A 26,967-nucleotide genomic window follows, 5' to 3' on the forward strand; every position below is an offset into this window, starting at 1 on the left:
TTCACAAACTTCTTGTTATTAGCATTCATCAAACTGACGTAGGTGTTTGATGAATTGGTTCCATTAATATTTTCTATAAAAGATATTTAACTATTTATTTTTAGTTTCTCAACCTTAAATGATGTATTTATCTGCAGCCAACACACTCATGTTGCATTGACAGATTTCCCTGCTCTAATTGGCTGATTCCAGCATGTTCTACTGACACACAGCATGGTTGGGTGGTTCCAGTATGAAAAATGTTACAGTACATCAAACAGCTCTGACATGTTCTGCATTCCGGCCCCACATGGTTCCATTCCCCCCCCCCAGTCTGCTAATTCCTACTCATTTGTTTCCACGTGCCAACTACTTACTGCCCCCACTTCCCACTGTTCTCAAGTTCCTCACACTTGGATTAACACTTAATTGAATGTGGGGATCTTACAATGCACCTTCATGGGCTAATGTTTGGGTTGGGCTCAGTACGATCTTATAACCCAAGTCTGCACTAGATTTGATATTTAGTCTGAAAGTGCTATGGATATTGACCAGTAGCTACCAACAGTCTATGCCATTGATCTTAGATTGTGAGATCCTATCCCACAAATGGAAACTTTGCCTAATGAGATCTTCCATTTAGGGCAGTTTTCCAAGAGAACAGTACGAAATGTTTTGGTTTCTGTCTCCTGTTTCACTATTGTCATTAATGTGATATCAATCTTTTTAATATTTTTAGGATTCTTCTGCTATTTCTTCAGACCCGTGGGCCACTTAATTGTTTTATGTTGCTCACCACCCCCTCTGGAGTTCCCAGTGGCCTCAAAGTAGGTGCCCATCATTAGATTTCTGGCTTGGAGGCAAGTTTTGGAAGTACAGAGACACAGTTTTAATCCAAGCAGAGCCTCCTGCTTCTTCTCCTCCACATGAGGCTACCAAATAGCCAATCACAGCTCTTATTTGGCATCTCCAAAGAACTTTTTTTAAGCTTGTGTGGCTATATCTGAGTGTGACTCACAAGTAAAAACGGTTGGGGATTCCTGCTTTAAAGTAATTTAAACTTCCCTTTGAACTGATGAATACTGATATTAAATGAGGAAATAAAAAAAAGTTTGACGTCTTTCAGAAGTATTTCATCGCTAACAAATAATTATCATAACTGTTATTGACTTGAGTTCTGATTAGTAAATAGTGGAACTTTATGAAAAGTTACTTTTTTCTCTACCAGGCAATGCAAGTGAACAATCACACAATGGTCTCTGAGATTTTCCTTTTGGGATTTCAGCATCTCAACAATTTCAAGATCCTGATTTTTTTGTTGATTCTTTTGATTCACATACTAACCGTATATGAGAATGCCCTTGTCATAGCATTGGTAACAGTCAGCCAACATCTTCATTCTCCCATGTTTCTTCTTCTCCGACAACTCTCCTTCTCTGATCTCCTGCAGTCCGTGGTTATTGTGCCCACCCTGCTCAGAACTGTAATGGATGAAGGAGCTAAAATACCCCTTACTGGCTGTTTTGAGCAATTTTATTTCTTTGGTGTCACTGAATCTTTACAGTGTCTCCTTCTAAGTGTGATGTCCTATGACAGATATCTGGCCATCTGCAATCCCCTGCGTTATTCTTCACTAATGAACCACAGAGTCTGTGTTAAACTAATTGTCATGTCATGGCTGCTTGCCCTTAGCTTCACACTGGTTACTGTTATGGCTGCAGCTACACAAGAGTTCTGCAACCAAAATTCCATCAACCATTTCTTCTGTGATTACTTTCCTCTCCTGGAACTTTCCTGCTCAGACACATTCTTGGTACGGATATTGGCAATTGCACTATCTGTCCCTGTAATTCTTTTCCCCTTTTTATTCATCATTGGATCCTATATCTGTATTGCCCATGAAATCCTAAAGATAGTGTCCAATACCGGGAGACAAAAAGCCTTCTCCACCTGCAGCTCCCACTTGGCCGTGGTCTCCATATTTTATGGGACTCTCATTGTTACTTATGTGGTTCCCACAAGGAACCAGTCACAGACCATTAGCAAACTCCTTTCCCTTTTATACACCGTAGTGACTCCTTTTATTAACCCAATGATTTACAGCTTGAAAAGTGCAGATATGAAAAACGCCCTCAAAAATATTATAAAATAACGAATATTTTACTAAATTAAACATAGGATTCTGAGTGCTTTTCATTGTTAATAAAATATAATGGCATTAGCTATTATAATGAGCATGTTTAATCTGAATATATTCATGTTTCACAGTGAGAGCTGCCATACTATCCCCTTTGAGACTATCCATTTTAATTGTGTCCGTCAGCCCAAGTTAAAGGTGTACTCTGGTTACTTCTTCTTCTTCATCATCATCATCAATCATCATCATCGTCATCAGTCATCAATCTTCATCTGTCAGCATCAATCATCACCAATAGTCCTCAATCATAATCATCAATTATCATTCATCATCATCATCATCATCATCATCATCATCATCATCATCATCATCATCATCAGTCATCACCAGTCGTCCTCAATCATCATCATCAATCATCATTATCAGTCATCATCATCATCATCCTCAGTCATCATCATAACCAGTCATCAGCAGCAGCAATTATAATTATTATAATAATTAAAGAATTATTACATGACTAGCCTTTCTACTGATACATACTATATTTCACAATGTAAATAAGTCAATGAACATCAAACTAAAGACCTGTAACAAAATCAACTTAATTTAAAAATAATTTAGTCCTTGAAATTTATAACAGATCATGTGTAGGCAGTTGGGAGGAAGGGGAAGGATGAATTTAGAAGGCGGCGGCACAATGAAAGACAGTGGAAGGAGGGTGAGGTGGCTGGCCGGGTTGCCGAGGACGCCTGGTCACCTTGGCCCAGCACTGGTTCCAGTGCCAACCAGGCAATTTTAAGCCTGAAAGCATTGTTGGCAGATGTTGGTGTTTATGATGATTACACATGGAGCGACTTGTGAGGCAACTTGTGAGGCAGTTTTACTACTGAATCACACAGGGATAACACACTTTACACTTTCACAGTGTTGTTCTCAAGAACAATATGGTGGAATGAAGAGGAATGAGATAAACAAAATAAAAATACAATAGCATATATCAGTTAGCACCCATTAACTAAATGTAGAGTGCCACCTGTAAAAAAGACCCAGTTGAAGATGAATAGGCAACCTTGGTTCCCTCCCAAACATCAAGAATTATGGAGAGAGAAACAATGATCCATTAAATCATTCAGACAGAGTATCTCTTTGAGGAAATTAGGGAGTAATTCTTTTTTGTTTAATAGCTGCAAACGCTTCTTAATTAGACAAAGTCTCTGCCTTGATCGGAAGGCAATCTACTCGGCAACCAATAATGAATGAAAAACATTTCCCAGTACTTTAGCTACTGTGGAGGACTGTTGATCCTTCTCGGGGAAAGCTTGGGCATACCCGGTAAAGTGACTGTACATTACCATTACCCTTAGAATCATTCTCAGTACAAAGAAAGTCCACACACATTAATTCCATTGAACTCTTCAGGTGACCCATGGGGGCAGAATCTTTAGGAAGTGGGGTTTTTTTGCAGAAATCTTAGGCATCTACTTCTAGAGATGTGGCGAACTGTTCGCCGGCGAACTAATTCGCAGAAACATCGTGTGTTCGCGTGGGCAAAAGTTCGCGAAATTTTAACGATGTTCGCAATTTGGGTTCGCCTTAGCTGGTGCCTAATGTTGACCTCTCACCCCAGACCAGCAGATACATGGCAGCCAATCAGGCAGCTCTCCCTCCTGGACCACTCCCTTCCATTATTACTATTATGCTGTGTAAAACTAATTCGCTAAAAAAAGGCGTAAAAATCTGTGTAAAATAAATAGAAAAGATTGCCATCTGAATGCCAGATATTACGCCGGATATTACGACGTTATTTTCCTTACGTTCCAATTTTACACTGTTTTTGCCCTTGATCCCCCTCCTGCATGCCACTGTCCAGGTCGTGGCACCCTTTAAACAACTTTAAAATCAGTTTTCTGTCCAGAAATGGCTTTTCTAGGTTTTAAAGTTCGCCTTCCCATTGAAGTCTATGGGGTTCGCAAAGTTCGCGAAAGTTCGCACTTTCCGGCGGAAGTTCGCGAACGGGTTCGCAAACTTTTTTGGCGAGGTTCGCTATGTCACTTTCTACTACAATAACTAGCAAACACAAGTTACAAATAAATGAAGCTTCAGAAAAAAATGCTGTAAGCCTTATAGTCCACCAGACTTGGTTATTTAGCACTTAAGACAGCAAAAACATCAAAAAAATAAACCACAAAAGTTAAGTAAACACTTAGGGGCACATTTACTAAGCAATTTTGAGAAAAAGTCAATTTTTTTCTTTATTTCTAGATATTTTCGAGATTCACAAATGGGTTTTTGGCAGTACTCAATTTTTCTGATATTGTTTTTCTAAAAATCTGAGTTTTTGGACATTTTGCCAGAGAAATAATTCTTTGAAAATAACTCCCATCATTCGTGATTTCTGTTTCACCCAGTTTCAAGGAGAAGTTTATCTCCTCATTGTTTTCTGTTTCACCCAGTTTCAAGGAGAAGTTAATCCCCTCATTGTTTTCTGTTTCACCCAGTTTCAACGAGAAGTTTATCCCCTCATTGTTTTCTGTTTCCCCCAGTTTCAAGGAGAAGTTTATCCCCTCATTGTTTTCTGTTTCCCCCAGTTTCAAGGAGAAGTTTATCCCCTCATTGTTTTCTGTTTCACCCAGTTTCAAGGAGAAGTTAATTCCCTCGTTGTTTTCTGTTTCACCCAGTTTCAAGGAGAAGTTAATCCCCTCATTGTTTTTCTGTTTCAAGTGAAACTTAAACACATTACTGTTTTCCAAGAATGGCTGCTGGAGCACTTCCTGTTTGGGAAAAGTAAAGAGGATTCATGGAAATGAACTTTTTAACAATACTTTCAACTCAATAAATTTGGGATTTTTGAATGTAAACTTGAAATTTTCATAAGAACAATTCAAGCATTATAAATTATCGAGTTTAATTTGAATTTATACCATGTCAAGTTTATACAACTTTCAAGGCCAGAAAAAAATTAATCTTACTAAATCAGCCCCCTTCAGGCTGGGCCCCCTTAGCTCATAACAAGTTTACAGATATATAGAAACATTGGGGTAACAGTCACCCCGCTATAGTTCCAGGGGTACCCAGGGCACAAATAAGCACTCACCCCAAATCCCCCCTAACTGGCCTTCAGGCTGGGCCCCCTTAGCCCATAACAAGGTTACAGATATATAGAAACATTGGGGTAACAGTCACCCCGCTATAGTTCCAGGGGTACCCAGGGCACAAATAAGCACTCACCCCAAATCCCCCCCTAACTGGCCTTCAGGCTGGGCCCCCTTAGCCCATAACAAGGTTACAGATATATAGAAACATTGGGGTAACAGTCACCCCGCTATAGTTCCAGGGGTACCCAGGGCACAAATAGGCACTCACCCCAAATCTCCCCCAACTGGCCTTCAGACTGGGCCCCCTTACGTAGATCATAATAGAGTCATAGGCAGTCCGCTTGCAAAAATTTCTCATTACAAGCGAAGCCCAAGAACTGAGATCCCTTTGAAGATCTAGACTTTACAATTTAGTAGGAGATAATAAGTATTAATTCTTTATGACTTGACCTGCATCCAGATTCAGGAATAAAATGAGAAGGGATGGTATAGATTATCAGATTATTGTATCAAGATGCCCAATGGAAACATTGATTAGATACCAGGAACCTGTAGGTCTGAACATGGAGTATGATTTCAGCCCTACCTATAGGTAATATGAGACAACATTTGAGACAGGAGGAAACACTGTAACAGTAGAAAGGGATGTTCTTTTCTGAGGACTTTGTTGGTCCATTTCCCAGCAGCCCCTTCAGCCCGTACTGAGCATGCTCCCTGAGCATTATTAACATCTGTCTCACAGCGACTGTTATAAGTGATGCATTATTTGGTCCATTTCCCACAAGCACTTTTAGCCCTTACTGTTAAAAAAATGTATACAATATTCAGAGTTAACAAAGATATACAGAGCTTATATGATTTATATGAAAATTTAAAAATTTCAAATTTCAAAATATTCTCAAAAAAGTTAAAAACTATAGGTAAGAAATAACCTACTCAGTATGTTAAGTTATATTTGGCTATGGTGATTTAGCATTATATGTATAATAAAGTTATAAAGGTTTATTTTAATTGACTTTGACATTGGCTTTACTCTATGGAGCTTATTATCCCAACCTCAGTAGGTCCCAGCAGATTTCCCATAGACTTAGTGACTGGGTAAGTAAATAAAAGGAGACAAGTTTAACACTTCCCGGTCAGTAGCCGCTGCCATTCTGATAGGAGAAATCAGGTCAGTACATTATTGGCAGATCCTATTTCTCTGGGAGATGCTTCATAGGAAGAAATGCCTGGGGCTGGGCTTGCAGGAACGGCTGTTACAATGTAGAGCGGGTCGGTCTGATGCTTCTTCTTTCTTGTGATTCCAACATATTGCAGCTTCCAATGTGCCCTTCCCTTCCATATTCAGCACATCCTCAGCTATTATAGGGGGAACCCTCACTATTATATGAATGACAGACGTGCATATTATTCCAAAGGCAAATTATATATGTTTTGTGGAAACCAAAATGTAAATTCAACCGCCAAACCATTCTAATTCTGTACTGATTATAATACTATTCTGTACATCAAACTTCTCTGCCCTGTTCTCCCTCTTGTGCCCCACATTGTCCTCTCTCCCTCACACCCCATTCTCTTTTATTTTTGTACGTCTGTCAGAAATTCACCCTTCTATAAATGGGACCTTTAATGTTGTTTAAAAAATGTAATTGTGTTCTTTTTTGCAATCACATTTTTCAAAAATGATTTTACCCAACATATGACAATTAAGGCAGCGAGGACTGACACTACAAGAACTTTATATACAGTTAGAGACTATAGGTGCACACACTCAAGCTCATGATATATAGTAAGAAGCATTGGGACTGACTCCACCACCATATTATATACAGTAAGGGTCAGCGTGTAGTACAACTAATTCTATTTTCTCTTTCTTTTTTCTCTTGAACCATTGTTTTTTCCTCCTTTCTTTCTAGTCCCCTCTACCTACATTTTCTTTTTCATTTATTTAATCTATTATTTTTTCCTTTCATCTCCTTTTCTCCACTTCTCTCTCACTTGTCTCTCTTGTATCCCAATGCCCTCTCTTCACTCTTACAGTACTATTTCCTTTTTGTCTCCATTTCATTTTCTCTCTCATACTCCTCTCTCTCTCTCTCTCTCTCATCTCCTTAACTGTGAAATCTCATTGGACCAGGTATGGGTCATGCAGGATATTCAAATGGCAAAACCAATACTTGATGCAATGGGATCTCACAGAATAACAGAGATGAAGAAATGGAGTAACATCAAGGGGAACATTTACCAAGCAATTTTGAGAAAGTCGATTTTACTTCTAGATATTTTTGAGATTTACAAATTTTTTTTCACACATTTTCAAGGGGAAGTGAATCCCATCATTGTTTCCTATTTCACCCAGTGAAATGTAAACACATTATTTTCCAAAAATGAGCGCCAATGCTCCTACAATGGCTGCTGGAGCAATTCCTGTTTGGGTGAAGTAAAGAGGATTCAAGGAAACGGACGTCCGTTTTTTCAACAATACTGTAATAAAAAAAACACACTTACCAGCGCGGCGGGGACGCCCGCCGCGCCGTTCTCCTTCTGCGCCGGCTCCTTCCTAGGTGCGCGTGCGTGCGCACTTCCGCAATTTAAAGGCGCATGCGCGCTGACGTCATGACGTCAGCGCTTAATGGCGCGAAATTCAAACTATTTAAAGGGACTTTTGTTTACATTTTTTGCCCGTGATAGAATTTGATTCTGGTGCCTTTCTGAGCTTTGTGCATTTGTTCCTGTTGGTAAATTTCCTGTTTTTGACCCGGCCTGTTCCTGACTATTCTGAAATCCGTAACCTGACCCCGGCTTGTACTTTTGACTCCGATTTTGCCTAACCCCGCTGCTTGATTATCTGATTGACCCTTGCCTGTCTGACGATCCCTGGTTTCTGCCTGCCTCGACCCAGCCTGCCTGACGATGAACTTGTTTAACCCTATTTGTACCGTGATCTTCAGCCTAACTGACTTTATCTACAGTCGTGCCCCTTTGCTTGCCTGCCTTGTTCCTCTCGTTAAGTCCAGGTGGCATCTGAGTAGCTGAGGGCTCCTCCCGAAGCCAAAGGCGGTCACAATACTGGTGAAGCCGAGCCGAGACAAGGGAACTTGGCATCTGTTCTGGTTTAGGGTGCCGACCGTGACAAATACCTTCAGCTCAAAAAATTCGTGATTTTTGTACGTAAACTAAAATTTTTCGACTGAACAGCATTACCATGGCATTTTATTAATACAACAATGAAAAATTAATTTGAATTTATACCATGTCAAGTTTATGCAACTTTCAAGGCCAGGAAAATAATTAATTTTAGTAAAGTCGGCAGTTGCTGAAGGAAGCAATAAAGGGAAAAAGTCAAGCCACTGATCTAGAGCTGCCATGTTTTGGCAAGTCTGTGGTTGAAGGGTGAATAGGGTTTGTCAAGCCTCCTTTCTGCACATACTAAATGATCCTTAAAGTCTTTTGTTGTAGGTCTCAAAAAAATAGGAGTACACCTTTATAGGAGCACCTATGTCTAATAAAACCACCTTAATTAAGAATCAGACACCTTGGACATCTTGTATTGGAGCTTCAGGTCTTGTCCTATGACCAAGCTTGGCAGAGGCACCTTCCTCTTGCCTACCCGATGTATCATAATAATGGAGAGATGGAGAAAATTATCTCTACCAGACCTACCATCAAGTGTGAGAGTACTACCAGTAGTACAACCACAGTACCACCAGTAGATCCACCAGTACCAGTAGTACCACCACAGTACCACCAGTAGAACCACCAGTACCAGTAGTACCACTACAGTACCACCAGTAGAGAGGTCAGGGTGTGCTTGTAGGCATCTAGGGTATGATAATCATATTCCTTAACACTAATTTTGATGCTAATTGCATACAATGGATACAAATTAGAGTTCCTTGGCCAAAGCACTTGCAAGTTGGGGCGGCTGCATTTTCCTCAAGATTTGTGTTCATCACTTCCAGGGTGTGGCATCTGATTTGAGGGGCTCAGGTCAATTGCAGATTTTGAGCCATGGCTGAAAACATCTGTTATTATTGTAGTTATACCCATAGTCTATATGACCTTAATGGTACCCCTGAATCTCCATGAAAATAAAACCTTGAGGGGGTTGGTTGGGGCAAGCCAGTCATCAAAGATCTGTCTACCAGTGTCTGCTTCATCTGTATCTGTAGTTTTATCATAGTGTTTGATTGGTATAAAAGTGTTTAATAGAGAAAGTTTAAAATCTTGTATCAAGTATTCTGGGAAATATTTGAATAAAGTAACAAAGATTTAGAAAAGACAAAAGAAAGAAAGTAATAAGTTTGAAACCCATAAGTCTACATGTTCTTATGTAACTAATCAAATGGAAACAAATGATTCTCATTACTATTAGCTGGACTTGGGGTTGGCAAATAAGAGATTTTGATTACAACTTTACTTGTTTTTCCTTCCCAGGCAATGCAAATGAATAATCACTCAACGGTCACTGAGATTTTCCTTTTGGGATTTCAGCATCTCAACAGTTTCAGGATCCTGGTGTTTTTTGTGATTCTTCTGATTCACATACTGACCTTATATGAGAATGCCCTTGTCATAGCATTGGTAACAGTCAGCCGAGGTCTTCAGTCTCCCATGTTCTTCTTTCTCCAACAACTCTCCTTCTCTGATCTCCTGCAGTCCGAGGTTATTGTGCCCACCCTGCTCAGAACTGTAATGAATGAAGGAGCTAAAATACCCCTTATTGGCTGTATTGTACAACTTTATTTATTTGCTATCTCTGAAGCTTTGCAGTGTCTCCTTCTAAGTGTGATGTCCTATGACAGATATCTGGCCATCTGCAATCCCCTACGTTATTCTTCAATAATGAACCACAAATTATGTGTTAAATTATTTGTCATGTCATGGCTGCTTGCCCTTAGCTTTCCACTAGTTGCATTGATTGCTGCAGCTACACAAGAGTTCTGCAACCAAAATACCATCAACCATTTCTTCTGTGATTACTTTCCTCTCCTGGAACTTTCCTGCTCAGACACTTTTGTGGCACAGATATTGGCAATCACAGTATCTACCCCTGTGGTTCTTTTCCCCTTTATACTCATCATTATATCCTATATCTGTATTGCCCATGAAATCCTAAAGATAGTGTCCAGTATTGGGAGACAGAAAGCCTTCTCCACCTGCAGCTCCCACTTGGCCGTGGTCTCCATATTATATGGGACTCTCATTGGTGTTTATGTGGTTCCCACAAAAAACCGATCACAGACCGTTAAAAAACTCCTTTCCCTTTTATACACTGTAGTGACTCCTTTTATTAACCCAATGATTTACAGCTTAAAAAGTGCAGATATGAAGAATGCCCTAAAAAATATCATACAACAAAAAAAATAATTACCCAGTTTAAAACAGGACTTATACTAGTTTTATTTTACAGTACAATGTAACTTAAACATAATATATTAGTTATAATAATGAACTTCTTTATTTTACATATATTCATGGTTTACATTGAGAGCCGCCATACTAATCTCTTGATGGTTTATCTGTCAGGGTTTTACCTTCTGTCCATCGTTTGATAAATTGGGAGACCTGCTTGCACAAATACTGGACAGCTAATTTATGTTTGCAAAATTCGGAGCAATATTTGTGACTAGGATAAAGATTTTCTAAAATTGCCCATGGGCAGTAACACTTGGCATCCTATCAAATTGTTGCATTCATGGTTCTATCTGCAGCTGGCTGGAAAAAGCAAATCACTGATTGGTTGCTATGGGTTACTGCCCACGGGCAAATTTGTGGGGGGGGGGGGGTTCACATCGCAACATTTTTTTCTATATATTCTGCATAAATATATTATAATATGTTTAATTTGTTTATAATTTGTTTATATTGTTGTAAATCTGTCAATCATATTATCTCTGACTTTGCAAAACAACGTTTCTGCATTCTTCCATTCTTTAAATGGGGATCACTGACCCCAACACCTGTTCCTCAGAAACTAGATAACTGCTGAAATTCAAAACTGGAGTTGCGGAACTAAAAGCTGAGCCAAATCACCCATCCCCCCCCCCCCAAAAAAAATAAAATAAAAAGCAATTGCTTGCAGATTATCTCCGAATACCCCCAGCTCCCCTTAGATATTCAACATTTATAAGGCCACATGCTATATAAACATATAAAAAAGGATATCTAGATGTTTTATTTTTTGGAAGGATTTTACAAAATAAAAATATAACTGTTTAACCATGTGGTTTAACCATCAATCAAGCAAGACACATTCTCCTGGTGCTCCATTCCACCCTATCCTGAATGATTGTCTGCTTGAGAAGCTTTGCTACCCTTACCATTGCAAGAGCCTGTTCAGATTGCCTTAGAAGATGATATAGGGTGCCACAAGAAAGGAGCAGAGGTGACAGAAAGTAAACTTGATGAATTTATACGGCATCAATCCCAAGATAGAGCAAACACACCTCTGCTGTAGGCCCCACCAGATCCACAGTTGATAGACCAGTCCCAACCTGAAACAACTTTACAAGAAGTGCTACAAGCCATCAGAGACTCCAGGCAAGCAGTAGAAGTCAAAATGGATACAACTGGAGTGGGGGAAGTTAAAAAAAATTGGTATTACACTCCTTTGACAAATAAGTCAAAGGGATTCTGGGAACAAATTCCTTTAGAAATCCCATTTACATTGGTTTATCCTATAGGCTAAAGCTCAGCCACTGGGTTTTTAAAGCAAAAGCCAGCATAATAACTGATCAGATTCCCAACTACAGACCGGTTCTTGGGGCTCATCAGTGTAGAATCCCTTTGACTTATTGGATATGTATGAGGCAGTCTCCTCAACCCTTTTAACTTGTTTGTGAACTCCTTTGGCAAGATATGCAAACACTGCATGAGAGAAACGCAGGGAGTAAAAGACAAACTTAGGAATTGGAGGACACCAATAAAAAGAGAAAACAACCTATTAGGGATATCTAGTATAAATAAACCTAAAGCAACTGGACTTGTTAAGTAATCATTGAAGACGTTTCCCTACTCATCCGAGCAGCTTCTTCAGTTCAGTTGAGTTCAGTTGAGTTCAGTTGAACTGAAGAAGCTGCTCGGATGAGTAGTGAAACGTCTTCAATGATTACTTAACAAGTCCAGTTGCTTTAGATTTATTTATACTAGATATACCATGACCTGGATGAATGAAAATCTTCATAGCCAAACTATTAGGGACCTCAACAAAATGAGTGCAATAGGCATTCCAAAAATGCCAAAGGTTGTGTGGCATGGGAAAGAGAGTTAGGGGGATCATTTCGAAACACTACAGTTTTCTACTCAAGTTGCCACCTTACTACCAACCCTTTCCCATATTCTTAAATGGGAACAGGAATTACTAACTGCTTTAACCCCTGAGCAATGGCAAGACAGCAACTATACTATCAGGAGCTACCAGGTGCACCAACCATCTTGAATCTTACAAAAACACTACTATACATCTAACATCAGTGATATTGAATAAGATCTCTGGGAATTATATCCCTCCTTTTTCAGCCCAAACTTCTTTGGACCCTCTCTTATTCAATAATGTCCCGTTTGAGCACTGGAGACCAAAACTGAACAGCATATTCTAGATGGGGCCTTACCAGCGCTCTGTAAAGGGGAAGAATAACCCCCTCCTCCCGTGAATCTATACCCCTTTTAATACAGCTCAATACCCTGTTTGCCCTTGCAGCTGCTGCCTGGCATTGCTTGCTACAGCCAAGTTTATTATCTACAAGGACTCCAAGGTCCTTCTCCATTATGGATTTGCCTAGTGCAGTCCCATTAAGGGTATAAGTGGGGGCATATTATTACATCCCAGGTGCATGACCTTACATTTATCCACATTAAATCTCATCTGCCACTTAGCCGCCCAGATTGCCAGTTTGTCAAGATCCTGCTGCCACATCCTGGATGAAATAAATTCAGCTGCAGAGTTTTGATTCATTTACAAACACTTACAATACCCTCCACTATGTATCAGCAATTTTTCTAATTACTCCTTACATATAACCTCATTGGTAAATAATTAGAATGTAAATTTTGTCTTAAATGTAAAAAACATGCAAAGTTACAAGTGTTTGTGGGGTATTTCAAAAGCAAACCAACCCCAGAATCAAAGATGACAATTTTGAACATTACTTACTTAATTTACTCTGTGGACTAATTAAATCCACCAACACAGGAGGCATCAGGGATGTCTCAGTAGATTTGCCACTCGTGTGTAATCCTATCGTTGGTTAATAAAAAGAGATCTGTCCGACACTTGTGCTGGATACACCATTGTGGAGGCCTTTCCTGTAAGTAGAGGTCAGTACAAAAGTACAAGATCATGTGTCTGGTTTGGTGAGTTCTTTTTAGCTCATTGAAGTCAAGATGCAACTTTTTATTTCATTGTAAAACCATGTTAAGAAGATGAAAGTAACTTCTACTACAATCGTATGGGCTGCCAGATCCTACTACCATTATGTTCATGAGTAACAATGATTTATTGTGTATTTATTGTGCCCTTCTTTGTTCCCTTTTCATTTAGCAGGTAATAACAATTCCACTTGGACACATATTCCAACATGTCCCAATTACTAACCCTTTGAGAATCCTTAAGAACTAGACTTACTGGTGTCACAAAGCAACAGGGTCAATGAGAAGGTCAATAATGCAAAAACCAGGGAAATCAATAACGCATACCTGTAGAAACATCTAAAGAACCTTGTAGAAGGCATAACAATAACATACTTCACCTAAACTGTCATTTAATGATTTTTAATACCAATAAATGACATTTCAGATTGGATGTTCAGCAGAGCAGATATGACCAGAATGGAATTAGTGAAACCTCAGTCAAATGGAATATTTAGGTATGTTGAAATGAATGTATATATAGGGAAAGGACTGTTTCCACTAATAGCAACATGATTCATTGAATAGAATTGAAAGAAAATACAGTGAGGAAGATAAAAAGGTCTGACGTGTTCCAGAAGTAAATAATTCCAAGCAAAGGATTCTCATTACTTTTACAATGAGTAAAATTGGGCTTAAACCTTACTTTTTTCCCTCCCAGGCAATGAAAATGAACAATTACACAATGGTCTCTGAGATTTTCCTTTTGGGATTTCAGCATCTCAACAATTTCAAGATTCTGATTTTTTCATTGATCCTTCTGATTCACATACTGACCGTATATGAGAATGCCCTTGTCATAGCATTGGTAACAGCCAGCCGAGGTCTTCAGTCTCCCATGTTCTTCTTTCTCCGACAACTCTCCTTCTCTGATCTCCTGCAGTCTGTGACTATTGTGCCCACCCTGCTCAGATCTGTAATGAATGAAGGAACTAAAATACCCCTTATTGGCTGTATTGTACAACTTTATTTATTTGGTGTCTCTGAAGGTTTACAGTGTTTCCTTCTAACTGTGATGTCCTATGATAGATATCTGGCCATCTGCAATCCCCTGCGTTATCCTTCACTAATGAACCACACATTTTGCTTTAGACTAATTGCCATGTCATGGCTGCTTGCCCTTAGTTTTACACCAGTAACTGTGATTTCTGTAGCTACACAAGAGTTCTGCAACCAAAATACCATCAACCATTTCTTCTGTGATTACTTTCCTCTCCTGGAACTTTCCTGCTCAGACACCTCCTTGGCACGGATGTGGACAATCACAGTATCTGCTTCTGCAGCCCTTTTCCCCTTCATGCTCATCATTGGATCCTATATCTGTATTGCCCATGAAATCCTAAAGATAGTGTCCAGTATTGGGAGACAAAAAGCCTTCTCCACCTGCAGCTCCCACTTGGCCGTGGTCTCCATATTTTATGGGACTCTCATTGGTATTTATGTGGTTCCCACAAGGAACCAGTCACAGACCATTAGCAAACTCCTTTCCCTTTTATACACTGTAGTGACTCCTTTTATTAACCCGATGATTTACAGCTTGAAAAGTGCAGATATGAAAAATGCCCTTAAAAATATAATACTGTAAAGAAACAATTACCAAATTTAATCCAGGATTTATATACATGTTATTTTATAGTATATTGTCAATAAAACATAATGGCATTAGTAATTATATTTAATTTTATTTTTGCCATATATTCATTCCTCACAGTGAGAGTTTCTTTAGATACCTCCTAAGTTGCTGCCTGGAGCTGTCTGGATTTGAACCCTGCTCTGTGTGATAATGTGTGCCTTTATGCGTGAGTTTAGCTTCTTCTACAGTTTCTCCTGGTTTTGACTGCTGGTCTGCCACCTACCCCAAATGTTGCCCTGATTACAGCTCTTTACCTTGATTATGGTGACATTTTATAAATACAACAATGATTGCGTGTAATGCAAATTTATATCACGTCAAATTTATACGACTTTCAAGGCCAGAAAAAAATGAAATTGAGTAAATCAGCCCCCTATTGTTGTATATAACAGTTGATAAAAGATACTTATCTTTTTTGTTGATTGGAATAAAGTATACATATACAGAGATTAATGGGCTTATTTATCAATTTTCAAGTTTGTGAATCCAAGTTTAACAAAAAAATAAATAAATAAGGTTGAGGAGACTGCCTCACACAGACAAAAGCAAACAAAAGGAATTCTGGGAACGAATTCCAGACTCTTGAAAAAAATCCCATTTACATGGGTTTATCCTATAGGCTAAAGCTCACCCACTGGGTTTGAAGCTGAAGCCAGGACAATAGCTGATCAGATTCCCAACTACAGACCGGTTTCGCCCTTATCAGGGGCTTATCAGTGTAGTGTAGGGTTTTCTGATCAGCTTAGGGAGAGTCACCATGTGGTTCTACAAACAAATAAATAAGGTTGAGGAGACTGCCTCATACAGACAAAAGCAAACAAAAGGAATTCTGGGAATTACTCTACACTGATGAGCCCCCAATAAGGGCGAAACCAGTCTGTAGTTGGGAATCTGATCAGCTATTATCCTGGCTGCAGCTTCAAACCCAGTGAGTTGCTTGAAGTAAAGGATGGAACATCACTTCAGTTAATGTATTTTCCCTGCATGGATTCACAGTGAATTTCCACATTTCACCATTGGCGAATTGTTTTGTGAAACTTCCGTGAAAATTTGCAGTGGAAAAATTTGTCGTGTGGAAATTCTTTTGTCACGCGTCTTTTTGAGCGCGGTCGCATCAAATTGGGCACGGTCACGTCAAAGAAGAAGTCGGCAAAAAAATAGACATGGGCGACAAAAATAGATACGGGTAACAAAAAAGACGCGGGCGCAACAAATACGTTTCGATAATTTTTTGCTGTTTCGCGCATTTTCTTGCTGTTTCACGAATTTTATGGTGAAGCAAAACAAAGGGTGCGGTCAAAAAAGGCATGGTCATGTCAAAATTGGGCTCAGTCACGTCAAAAGAAGCTCGAGTGACAAAAAAATAGATGCGGGCAGGGTTGGACTGGGAGGGTGCAGGGCCCACCAGGGCTCCCGCCCCAGGGGCCCTGCAGGTGCCCCAGCCAGCCGTGTCCCCTATTTTGCCATTTGCACTTGATAAATACCAGACATTCAAGTTTTTGAACAATTCGAATTTGAGGTTTTTTTTGTGTGAAACAAAATCTCCCCCTAAGTGCCATGTGGTAAAAACACATTAGGAAGGAATCCCTGCCCCGTAGAGCTTACTGTCTGTCTTTAAAGGGGCTGTTCATCTTAACATCAACTTTAAGCATCTTGTAGAGGGACAGTCTAAGACATTTTCCAATTGGCCTTCATTTTTATTATTTGTGGTTTTAGCATCTTATTCAACTCAGGTTTGGAATTTAAGCAATAATTAGAATGTAAATTGTGTCTTAAATGTAAAAACATGCAAAGTTACAAATGTTTGTAGGTTATTTAAAAAGGAAACCAACCCCAGAATCAAAGATGACAATTTTGAAGATAAACAATTTACTTAATTTACTCTGTGGACTAATTAAATCCACCAACACAGGAGGCGCTAGAGATGTCTCAGTAGATTTGCCACTCGTGTGTAATCCTATCGTTGGTTAATAAAAAGAGATCTGTCCGACACCTGTGCTGGATACACCATTGTGGAGGCCATTCCTGTAAGTAGAGGTCAATATAAAGTTACAAGATCATGTGTCTGGTTTGGAGATTTCTTTTTAGCTCATTGAAGTCAAGATGCAACTTTTTATTTCATTCTAAAACCATGTTACGAAGATGAAAGTAACTTCTACTACAATTGTATGGGCTGCCAGATCCTACTACCATTATGTTCATGAGTAACAATGATTTATTGTGTATTTATTGTGCCCTACTTTGTTCCCTTTTCATTTAGCAGGTAATAACAATTCCACCTAGACACATATTCCAACATGTCCCAAATACTAACCCTTTGAGAATCCTTGAGAAGTAGACTTACTGGTGTCACAAAGCAACAGGGTCAATGAGAAGGTCAATAATGCAAAAACCAGGGAAATCAATAACAAATACCTGTAGAAACATCTAAAGAACCTTGTAGAAGGTATATCAATAACATACTTCACCTAAACTGTCATTTAATGATTTTTAATAGCAATTAATGACATTTCAGATTGGATGTTCAGCAGAGCAGATATGACCAGAATGCAATTAGTGAAACCTCAGTCAAATGGAATATTTAGGTATGTTGAAATGAATGTAATATTTAGTGAAAGGACTGTTTCCATTAATAGCAGCATGATTCATTGAATATATGACTATGAAGATTTTCATTCATCCAGGACATGGTATATCTAGTATAAATAAATCTAAAGCAACTGGACTGTTAATTGAATATAATTAGCAGAATTATTAAAATGGTGACAAAGAAATACAGTGAGGAAGATAAAAAGGTTTGACGTGTATCAGAAGGAAATAATTCCAAACAAAGAATTCTCATTACTTTTAACTAGAATTGGCATGGAGTGAAATTGGGGTTACTAGGTTTTATTTTTTTCCCTCCTAGGCAAAGAAAATGAACAATGACTCAATAGTCTCTGAATTTTTTCTTTTGGGATTTCAGCATCTCAACCATTTCAAAATAATTATTTTTTGTGTGATCCTTTTGATTCACATACTGACCGTATATGAGAATGCCCTTGTCATAGCATTGGTAACAGTCAGCCGAGGTCTTCAGTCTCCCATGTTCTTCTTTCTCCAACAACTCTCCTTCTCTGATCTCCTGCAGTCCGTGACTATTGTGCCCACCCTGCTCCAAACTGTAATAAATAACGGAGCTAAAATACCCCTTATTGGCTGTATAGTACAACTTTATTTATTTGCTGTCTCTGAATCTTTACAGTGTTTCCTTCTAACTGTGATGTCCTATGACAGATATCTGGCCATCTGCAATCCCCTGCGTTATTCTTCTTTAATGAGCCACAGATTTTGTTTTAAACTAATTGCCATGTCATGGCTTCTTTGCCTTAGTTTTACACCAGTTACTGTGATTTCTGCAGCTACACAAGAGTTCTGCAACCAAAATACCATCAACCATTTCTTCTGTGATTACTTTCCTCTCCTGGAACTTTCCTGCTCAGACACCTCCTTGGCACGGATGTTGACAATCACACTCTCTGCTTCTGCAGTTCTTTTCCCCTTCATGCTTGTCATTATATCCTATATCTGTATTGCCCATGAAATCCTAAAGATAGTGTCCAGTATTGGGAGACAAAAAGCCTTCTCCACCTGCAGCTCCCACTTGGCCGTGGTCTCCATATTTTATGGGACTCTCATTGGTATTTATGTGGTTCCCACAAGGAACCAGTCACAGACAGTCAAAAAACTTCTTTCCCTTTTATACACTGTAGTGACTCCTTTTATTAACCCAATGATTTACAGCTTAAAAAGTAACAATATGAAAAATGCCCTTAAAAATATAGTACTGTAAAGAAAGCAATTACCCATATTAATCCAGGATTTATGTACATGTTATTTTATAGTATATTGTCAATAAAACATAATGGCATTAGTAAATATACTTAATTTTATTTTTGCCATATATTCATTCCTCACAGTGAGAGTTTCTTTGGATACCTCATAAGTTGCTGCCTGGAGCTGTCTGGATTTGAACCCTGCTCTGTGTGATAATGTGTGCCTTTATGCATTAGTTTAGCTTCTTCTACTGTTTCTCCTTGTCTTGACTGCTGGTCTGCCACCTACCCCAAATGTTGCTCTGATTACAGCTCTTTACCTTGCCAGTTGCTATTGAGTCTCTGCACTTGGGGGTGGCTGGGGGAGAGAGGTGCCTTGTGGCCAAGGAATTGTGGGGGAGACCTGGTGGGACAGGGGCTATGCAGGAGATGACAGTAAGGAGGAGGCAGCTGTGAGCTTCTTACCCCTTTTCCCATGTTCCAGGGGATAAGCTGGAACCACTTCCCTAAGGAATAGGAGGAGATTGACTGGAACCATGATTGCCCTGTGTCTTGCCATTTTGATGCTGCTCCCACATCATGCTGTGATGGCATTTCATCCTTAAAAATTGCTCTTACATCTTCTGAATTATTACTGAGGACCTTCAGCTGGGGAGTACTAAGACGGCTATCATTGACCCTCAGTGGTTTATACATCTCAGGACGGAGCCCCAAGATGTCATTGGCTGCGAGGCAGTTCCTCTGGTTTCATGAGTTGGTGCTCATAGCTAATCAGATATAAAGGAAGGACTAAGATGGCAGCTGGGTGCATAGCCTGCGATGTTGTACTGTATTGTATGGACAAAGATGGTGGCCGGAAGCAAGGCACACAGATGGAAGTGTCTGTTCTATGATGGAAAAATAGACATACAAATGTTTCTGACTGGAGAGTCTTTTGGGCACAAAGATGAACTTGGACTTGATTTAACCACAGCACACTTTTAAGGTGAATTACAAGAGTTTTAGTCTATAAGGGCCCCTGTTCTTGGTCCAGGTTATCTTCATCCTCTTGACTAAGTAGTAGGGTCCCTTTGAGGTACTGTGCGGGACAGGAGAGGTAAATTATGAAATTGTATGGCCAGATAACAAACAAGTAAACAGATCTATCATGTTACTCTCTCAAAAAATTGAAGAACTGAGAGCACCATGATTATACACCCTGCCCTCGATGCCATGGTTAAATAATTCCCTTTTCTCTGTAATAATAAAACAGTACCTGTACTTGATCCCAACTAAGATATAATTACCCCTTATTGGGGCAGAACAGCCCTATTGGGTTTATTTCATGGTTAAATAATTCCCTTTTCTCTGTAATAATAAAACAGTACCTGTACTTGATCCCAACTAAGATATAATTACCCCTTATTGGGGCAGAACAGCCCTATTGGGTTTATTTAATGGTTAAATGATTCCCTTTTCTCTGTAATAATAAAACAGTACCTGTACTTGATCCCAACTAAGATATAATTACCCCTTATTGGGGGCAGAACAGCCCTATTGGGTTTATTTAATGGTTAAATGATTCCCTTTTCTCTGTAATAATAAAACAGTACCTGTACTTGATCCCAACTAAGATATAATTACCCCTTATTGGGGCAGAACAGCCCTATTGGGTTTATTCAATACTGAAATTATTTTTTAGCAGACTTAAGGTATGGAGATCCAAATTACGGAAAGATCCCTTATCTGGAAAACCCCAGGTCCCGAGCATTCTAGATAATAGGTCCCATACCTGTACTCGATTTTTCTGATATTGTTTCTCTAAAAATTTGAGTTTTCGGAAATTTTCCCAAAAAAATAATTTTTTTGAAAATAACTCCCATCATTCGTGATTTCTGTTTCAGCCAGTTTCAAGGAGAAGTTAATCCCCATTGTTTTCTGTGTCAAGTGAAACTTGAGTGCCGATGCTCCTAAAATGGCTGCTGGAGCAATTATTGTTTGATTTAACCACAGCACACTTTTTAGGTGAATTACAAGAGTTTTAGTCTATAAGGGCCCCCCGTCCTTGGTCCGGGTTATCTTCATCCTACTTGATTTAATTGAAAGCAAGCTCTTGACTAAATAGTAGGGTCCCTTTGAGGTACTGTGCGGGACAGGAGAGGTAAATTATGAAATTGTATGGCCAGATAACAAACAAGTAAACAGATCTATCATGTTACTCTCTTAAAAAATTGAAGAACTGAGAGCACCATGTTTATACACCCTGCCTTGGTTTGGAGCCTCACCTACAGTAGCTCCCATTGTTGGCAGATGTTGGTCTTTATGATGATTACACATGGAGCGCACAACCCAGCAACTTGTGAGGCAGTTTTACTAGTGAATCACACAGGGATAACACACTTTACACTTTCACAGTGTTGTTCTCAAGAACAATATGGAGGAATGAAGAGGAATGAAATAAACAATAAAAATATACAATAGCATACATCAGTTAGCACTAGTGATGGGCGAAAAGTTTCGCCAGGCATGGATTCGCGGCGAATTTCCGCGTTTCGCCATTGGCGGATTGTTTTGCGAAACGGATGAAAAATTTTGCCGCGAAAAAATTCGCCGCACGTCCAAAAATTGTCGCCGGCGTCAAAAAAGAATAGTCGCGGGCGACAAAATAATAGCCGCGGGCGACGAAACAATAGCGCGCGACAAAATAATAGCCGCGGGCGACGAAACAAGAGCCGCGCGACGAAACAAGAGCCGCGCGCGACGAAACAATAGCCGTGGGACAAAATAATAGCTGCGGGCGACGAAATAATAGCCGCGCGACAAAACAATAGCCGCGGACGACGAAACAAGAGCCGCGGGCGACGAAACAAGAGCCGCGCGACAAAACAATAGCCGCGGGCGGCGAAACAAGAGCCGCGCGACGAAACAAGAGCCGCGGGCGACGAAACAAGAGCCGCGCGCGACAAAATAATAGCCGCGCGACAAAACAATAGCCGCGGGAGACGAAACAATAGCCGCGCGACAAAATAATAGCCGCGGGCGACAATTTTTTTTGTCGCACGACATTTTCGCCGTTTCGCGAATTTTTCGCCGTTTCGCGGATCTTTTCAAAGATTCGCGAATTTTTCGGCGAAGCGAAACGGAACAGATTCGCTCATCACTAGTTAGCACACATTAACTAAATGTAGAGTGCCACCTGTAAAAAGACCCAGCTGAAGATCAATAGGCAACCTTGGCTCCCTCCCAAACATCAAGAATTATGGAGAGTATTGTTATAGGTATGAGTGCCTGGCATATTAAAGAATGATCCATTAAATCATTCAGAGCATCTCTTTGAGGATGATAGGGAGTAGTTCTGTCCTGTTTAATAGTTGCAAACGCTTCTTAATGAGACAAAGTATCTGCCTTGATCAGAAGGCAATCTACTCAGCAACCAATAATGAATGAAAAACGTTTCCCAGCTATTGTGGAGGACTGTTTATTTAATGGTTAAATGATTCCCTTTTCTCTGTAATAATAAAACAGTACCTGTACTTGATCCCAACTAAGATATAATTACCCCTTATTGGGGGCAGAACAGCCCTATTGGGTTTATTTCATGGTTAAATGATTCCCTTTTCTCTGTAATAATAAAACAGTACCTGTACTTGATCCCAACTAAGATATAATTACCCCTTATTGGGGGCAGAACAGCCCTATTGGGTTTATTTAATGGTTAAATGATTCCCTTTTCTCTGTAATAATAAAACAGTACCTGTACTTGATCCCAACTAAGATATAATTACCCCTTATTGGGGCAGAACAGCCCTATTGGGTTTATTCAATACTGAAATTATTTTTTAGCAGACTTTAGGTATGGAGATCCAAATTACGGAAAGATCCCTTATCTGGAAAACCCCAGATCCCGAGCATTCTGGATAATAGGTCCCATACCTGTATTTGATTTTTCTGATATTGTTTCTCTAAAAATTTGAGTTTTCGGAAATTTTCCCAGAAAAATAATTTTTTTGAAAATAACTACCATCTTTCGTGATTTCCGTTTCACCCAGTTTCAAGGAGAAGTTAATCCATCCATTCTTTTCTATTTCACCCAGTTTTAAGGAGAAGTTAAGCCCCTCATTGTTTTCTGTTTCAAGTTAAACTTGAGTGCCGATGCTTCTAAAATGGCTGCTGGAGCACTTCCTGTTTGGGAGAAGTAAAGAGGATTCTTGGAAACAAACTGTTTAACAATACTTTCAACTCGAAAAATTTGGGATTTTTAAAAGTAAACTCAAAATTGTCATACAAACGATTCAAGCATTATGTTGACATTTTATAAATACAACAATGATTGCGTGTAATTCAAATTTATATCACGTCGAGTTTATACGACTTTCAAGGCCAGAAAAAAATGAATTTTAGTAAATCAGCCCCCTATTGTTGTGTTGTGTTGTGTGTATGGGTTCCCTCCGCTGCACTACATCTCCAGCAGACCTCTGAGCTATTCGGTTACATTTTATGTAATTCGGCTGGGGTGTAGTGCCCCCTTGTAGCCAGTTTGTAGATAGCTTCACATACTCTGGATGCCCCGGAGGCCTTGTGTACCTGGTTAAATATTCTGCTCCAAAGAGCCTCTGGTATTGTTATGTTTAACTCTTTCTCCCATGCATGACAGTAGGGTTTGGGAGTTGATATTAGGGTGTTTATAAAAAATGTAGACAATTTTGATAGAGTCTAGTCAATCACCAAATTTTTATTCAATAATTTCTCCCAATTTGTAAGAGTTCCATTCCACTGTTTCTGTTTGGTAGAGTGGATAAAGTAGTGCCATTGATTATATCCCCACATATCCCTCGGATGAGAGCCCCAACGCCTCTGAATATCCACTAACGATACCATCTTGTCATCTTTAATGAAGTCGCTTATTCTGGCTAATCTATCATCAAAACATTCCCAACTGGAAAAGGAGGCAGTTTCCATACTGGGGATAAAGTTTGGATTGTATATTAGGGGTTGGAGTACATGGGGTCTAAGGGTTAGATTATACCTTTATCTTTATTTTTGTGCCAAACCTTACGAGTTGCTTGAAGTAAAGGATGGAACATCATTTCAGTTAATGTATTTTCCCTGTTTACCCAAAGTAGATTCTCTAAGGGGCAGGGTACAAACGTTTGTTCCAGTTCATCCTATCTTTCTTTTCATTTTTAGATGCCCAATTTAAAATGTGTACAAGGAGGATAGAGGGGTAATATAGGAAAGTATCGGAAAACTTGAATATCTTGAATTGAAAATATGGCTTGACTTTGCCTAGGGCAACTCCCATTGACTTCTATACAAACTCACAAGCTTTTAGATGGCAATTTTTTACTTTTGAATTTCCGTGCTGTTTGCACTTAATAAATACCAGACATTAAAGTTTTTGAAAATTTGAATTTGAGTTTTTTTTTTTAATGCGAAACAAAATCTCCCCCTAAGTGCCATGTGGTAAAAAACACATTGGGAAGGTATCCCTGCCTTGTAGAGCTTACTGTCTGTCTTTAAAGGGGCTGTTCATCTTAACATCAACTTTAAGCATCTTGTAGAGGGACACTCTAAGACATTTTCCAATTGGCCTTCATTTTTATTATTTGTGGTTTTAGCATCTTGTTCAACTCAAGTTTGGAATTTAAGCAATAATTAGAATGTAAATTTTGTCTTAAATGTAAAAACATGCAAAGTTACAAGTGTTTGTAGGTTATTTCAAAAGTAAACCAACCCCAGAATCAAAGATGACAATTTTGAACATTACTTACTCAATTTACTCTGTGGACTAATTAAATCCACCAACACAGGAGGCACCAGGGATGTCTCAGTAGATTTGCCACTCGTGTGTAATCCTAGGGTTGGTTAATAAAATGAGAACTGTCCGACACTTGTGCTGGATACACCATTGTGGAGGCCATTCCTGTAAGTAGAGGTCAATATAAAATTACAAGATCATGTGTCTGGTTTGGTGATTTCTTTTTAGCTCGGTTCTGTGTTACTGGCAATTAGTAGGAGAAATCTAGGATCAAGTTGTTCTGGTTTATATACAAATATATATATATATATTTTTTAAACTCATTGAAGTCAAGATGCAACTTTTTATTTCGTTCTAAAACCATGATAAGAAGATGAAGGTAACCCCTACTACAATCGTATGGGCTGTCCTACAACCATTATGTTCATGAGTAACAATGATTTATTGTGAATTTATTGTGCCCTTCTTTGTTCCCTTTTCATTTAGCAGGTAATAACAATTCAACCTAGACACATATTCCAACATGTCCCAAATACTAATCCTTTGAGAATCTTTGAGAAGAAGACTTACTGGTATCACAAAGCAACAGGGTCAATGAGAAGGTCAATAATGCAAAAACCAGGGAAATCAATAACGAATACCTGTAGAAACATCTGACAAACCTTGTAGAAGGTATAACAATAACATACTTCACCTAAACTGTCATTTAATGAATTTTAATACCAATTAATGAAATTTCAGATTGGATGTTCAGCAGAGCAGATATGACCAGAATGCAGTTAGTGGAGCCTCAGTCAAATGGAATATTTAGGTATGTTGAAATGAATGTACATATAGGGAAAAGGCTGTTTCCACTAATAGCAACATGATTCATTAAATAGAATTGACAGAAAATACAGTGAGGAAGATAAAAAGGTTTGACGTGTTCCAGAAGTAAATAATTCCAAGCAAAGAATTCTCATTATTTTTAACTAGAATTGGCAATGAGTAAAAGTGTGTTTAAACTTTACTTTCTTCCCTCCCAGGCAATGAAAATGAATAATCACTCAGTGGTCACTGAGATTTTCCTTTTGGGATTTCAGCATCTCAACAATTTCAAGCTCATGACTTTTTCATTGATCCTTCTGATTCACATACTGACCGTATATGAGAATGCCCTTGTCATAGCATTGGTAACAGTCAGCCGAGGTCTTCAGTCTCCCATGTTCTTCTTTCTCCAACAACTCTCCTTCTCTGATCTCCTGCAGTCCGAGGTTATTGTGCCCACCCTGCTCAGAACTGTAATGAATGAAGGAGCTCAAATACCCCTTATTGGCTGTATTGCACAACTTTATTTCTTTTCTATCACTGAATCTTTACAGTGTTTCCTTCTAACTGTGATGTCCTATGACAGATATCTGGCCATCTGCAATCCCCTGAGTTATTCTTCAATCATGAACCACAGATTTTGTTTTAAACTAATTGCCATGTCATGGCTGCTTCCCCTTAGTTTTACACCAGTTACTGTGATAACTGCAGCTACACAAGAGTTCTGCAACCAAAATACCATCAACCATTTCTTCTGTGATTACTTTCCTCTCCTGGAACTTTCCTGCTCAGATACCTCCTTGGCACGAATATTGGTAATGGCCACAACTATCCCTGTGGTTCTTATCCCCTTCATACTCATCATTGGATCCTATATCTGTATTGCCCATGAAATCCTAAAGATAGTGTCCAGTATTGGGAGACAAAAAGCCTTCTCCACCTGCAGCTCCCACTTGGCCGTGGTCTCCATATTCTATGGGACTCTCATTGGTATTTATGTGGTTCCCACAAGGAACCAGTCGCGGACAAATAAAAAAGTTATTTCCCTTTTATACACTGTGGTGACTCCTTTTATTAACCCAATGATTTACAGCTTAAAAAGTAACAATATGAAAAATGCTGTTAAAAATATAATACTGTGAAGAAAGCAATAACCCAATTTAATCCAGGATTTAAATACATGTTATTTTATAGAATATTGTCAATAAAACATAATGGCATTAGTAATTACACTTAATTTTATTTTTGCCATATATTGATTCCACACAGTGAGAGTTTCTTTACATACCTCCTAAGTTGCTGTCTGGAGCTGTCTGGATTTTAAATCTGCTCTGTGTGATAATGTGTGCCTTTAT

The 26,967-nt window shown here is 39.1% G+C and overlaps 5 protein-coding genes across 5 annotated transcripts; all 5 read left to right on the plus strand.

Annotated features, from left to right (window-relative positions):
• The first annotated feature begins 1,231 nt into the window (after positions 1–1,231).
• LOC116409602 (olfactory receptor 11L1-like) lies at positions 1,232–2,131 on the plus strand. The gene has a single exon (XM_031898331.1). The coding sequence runs from the start codon at positions 1,232–1,234 to the stop codon at positions 2,129–2,131; it is 900 nt and encodes a 299-aa protein (XP_031754191.1).
• Positions 2,132–9,840: 7,709 nt separating this feature from the next.
• Positions 9,841–10,581, plus strand: LOC108646259 (olfactory receptor 1468-like; the record flags this gene model as incomplete). The annotated part of the gene is made up of 1 exon (XM_018092729.2): positions 9,841–10,581. A coding segment is annotated over one exon (741 nt), but the record flags the coding sequence as incomplete, so codon positions are not given.
• A 3,054-nt stretch (positions 10,582–13,635) lies between these two features.
• LOC116409603 (olfactory receptor 11L1-like) lies at positions 13,636–15,205 on the plus strand. Its single transcript, XM_031898332.1, has 3 exons — positions 13,636–13,641; positions 14,282–14,428; positions 14,504–15,205. Exons 1-3 carry the CDS (start codon positions 13,636–13,638, stop codon positions 15,203–15,205), a joined length of 855 nt encoding a protein of 284 aa, XP_031754192.1.
• A 3,148-nt stretch (positions 15,206–18,353) lies between these two features.
• On the plus strand, positions 18,354–19,085 carry LOC116409604 (olfactory receptor 1468-like; the record flags this gene model as incomplete). Its single annotated transcript, XM_031898333.1, has 1 exon — positions 18,354–19,085. A coding segment is annotated over one exon (732 nt), but the record flags the coding sequence as incomplete, so codon positions are not given.
• A 6,937-nt stretch (positions 19,086–26,022) lies between these two features.
• Positions 26,023–26,754, plus strand: LOC116409605 (olfactory receptor 1E5-like; the record flags this gene model as incomplete). Its single annotated transcript, XM_031898334.1, has 1 exon — positions 26,023–26,754. A coding segment is annotated over one exon (732 nt), but the record flags the coding sequence as incomplete, so codon positions are not given.
• Between the last annotated feature and the right edge of the window lie 213 nt (positions 26,755–26,967).

This window comes from Xenopus tropicalis, chromosome 3 (assembly GCF_000004195.4).
Source record: "Xenopus tropicalis strain Nigerian chromosome 3, UCB_Xtro_10.0, whole genome shotgun sequence".
Classification (NCBI taxonomy): domain Eukaryota; kingdom Metazoa; phylum Chordata; class Amphibia; order Anura; family Pipidae; genus Xenopus; species Xenopus tropicalis.

Excerpts from the sequence above, each read along its gene's own strand:
- LOC116409602 (XM_031898331.1), top strand. The coding sequence starts at position 1,232 with ATGGTCTCTGAGATTTTCCTTTTGGGATTTCAGCATCTCAACAATTTC.
- LOC116409603 (XM_031898332.1), top strand. Across the intron at positions 14,429-14,503 it reads ATGCCCTTGTCATAGCATTG|TCTGTGACTATTGTGCCCAC; the intron begins GTAACAGCCAGC and ends GATCTCCTGCAG.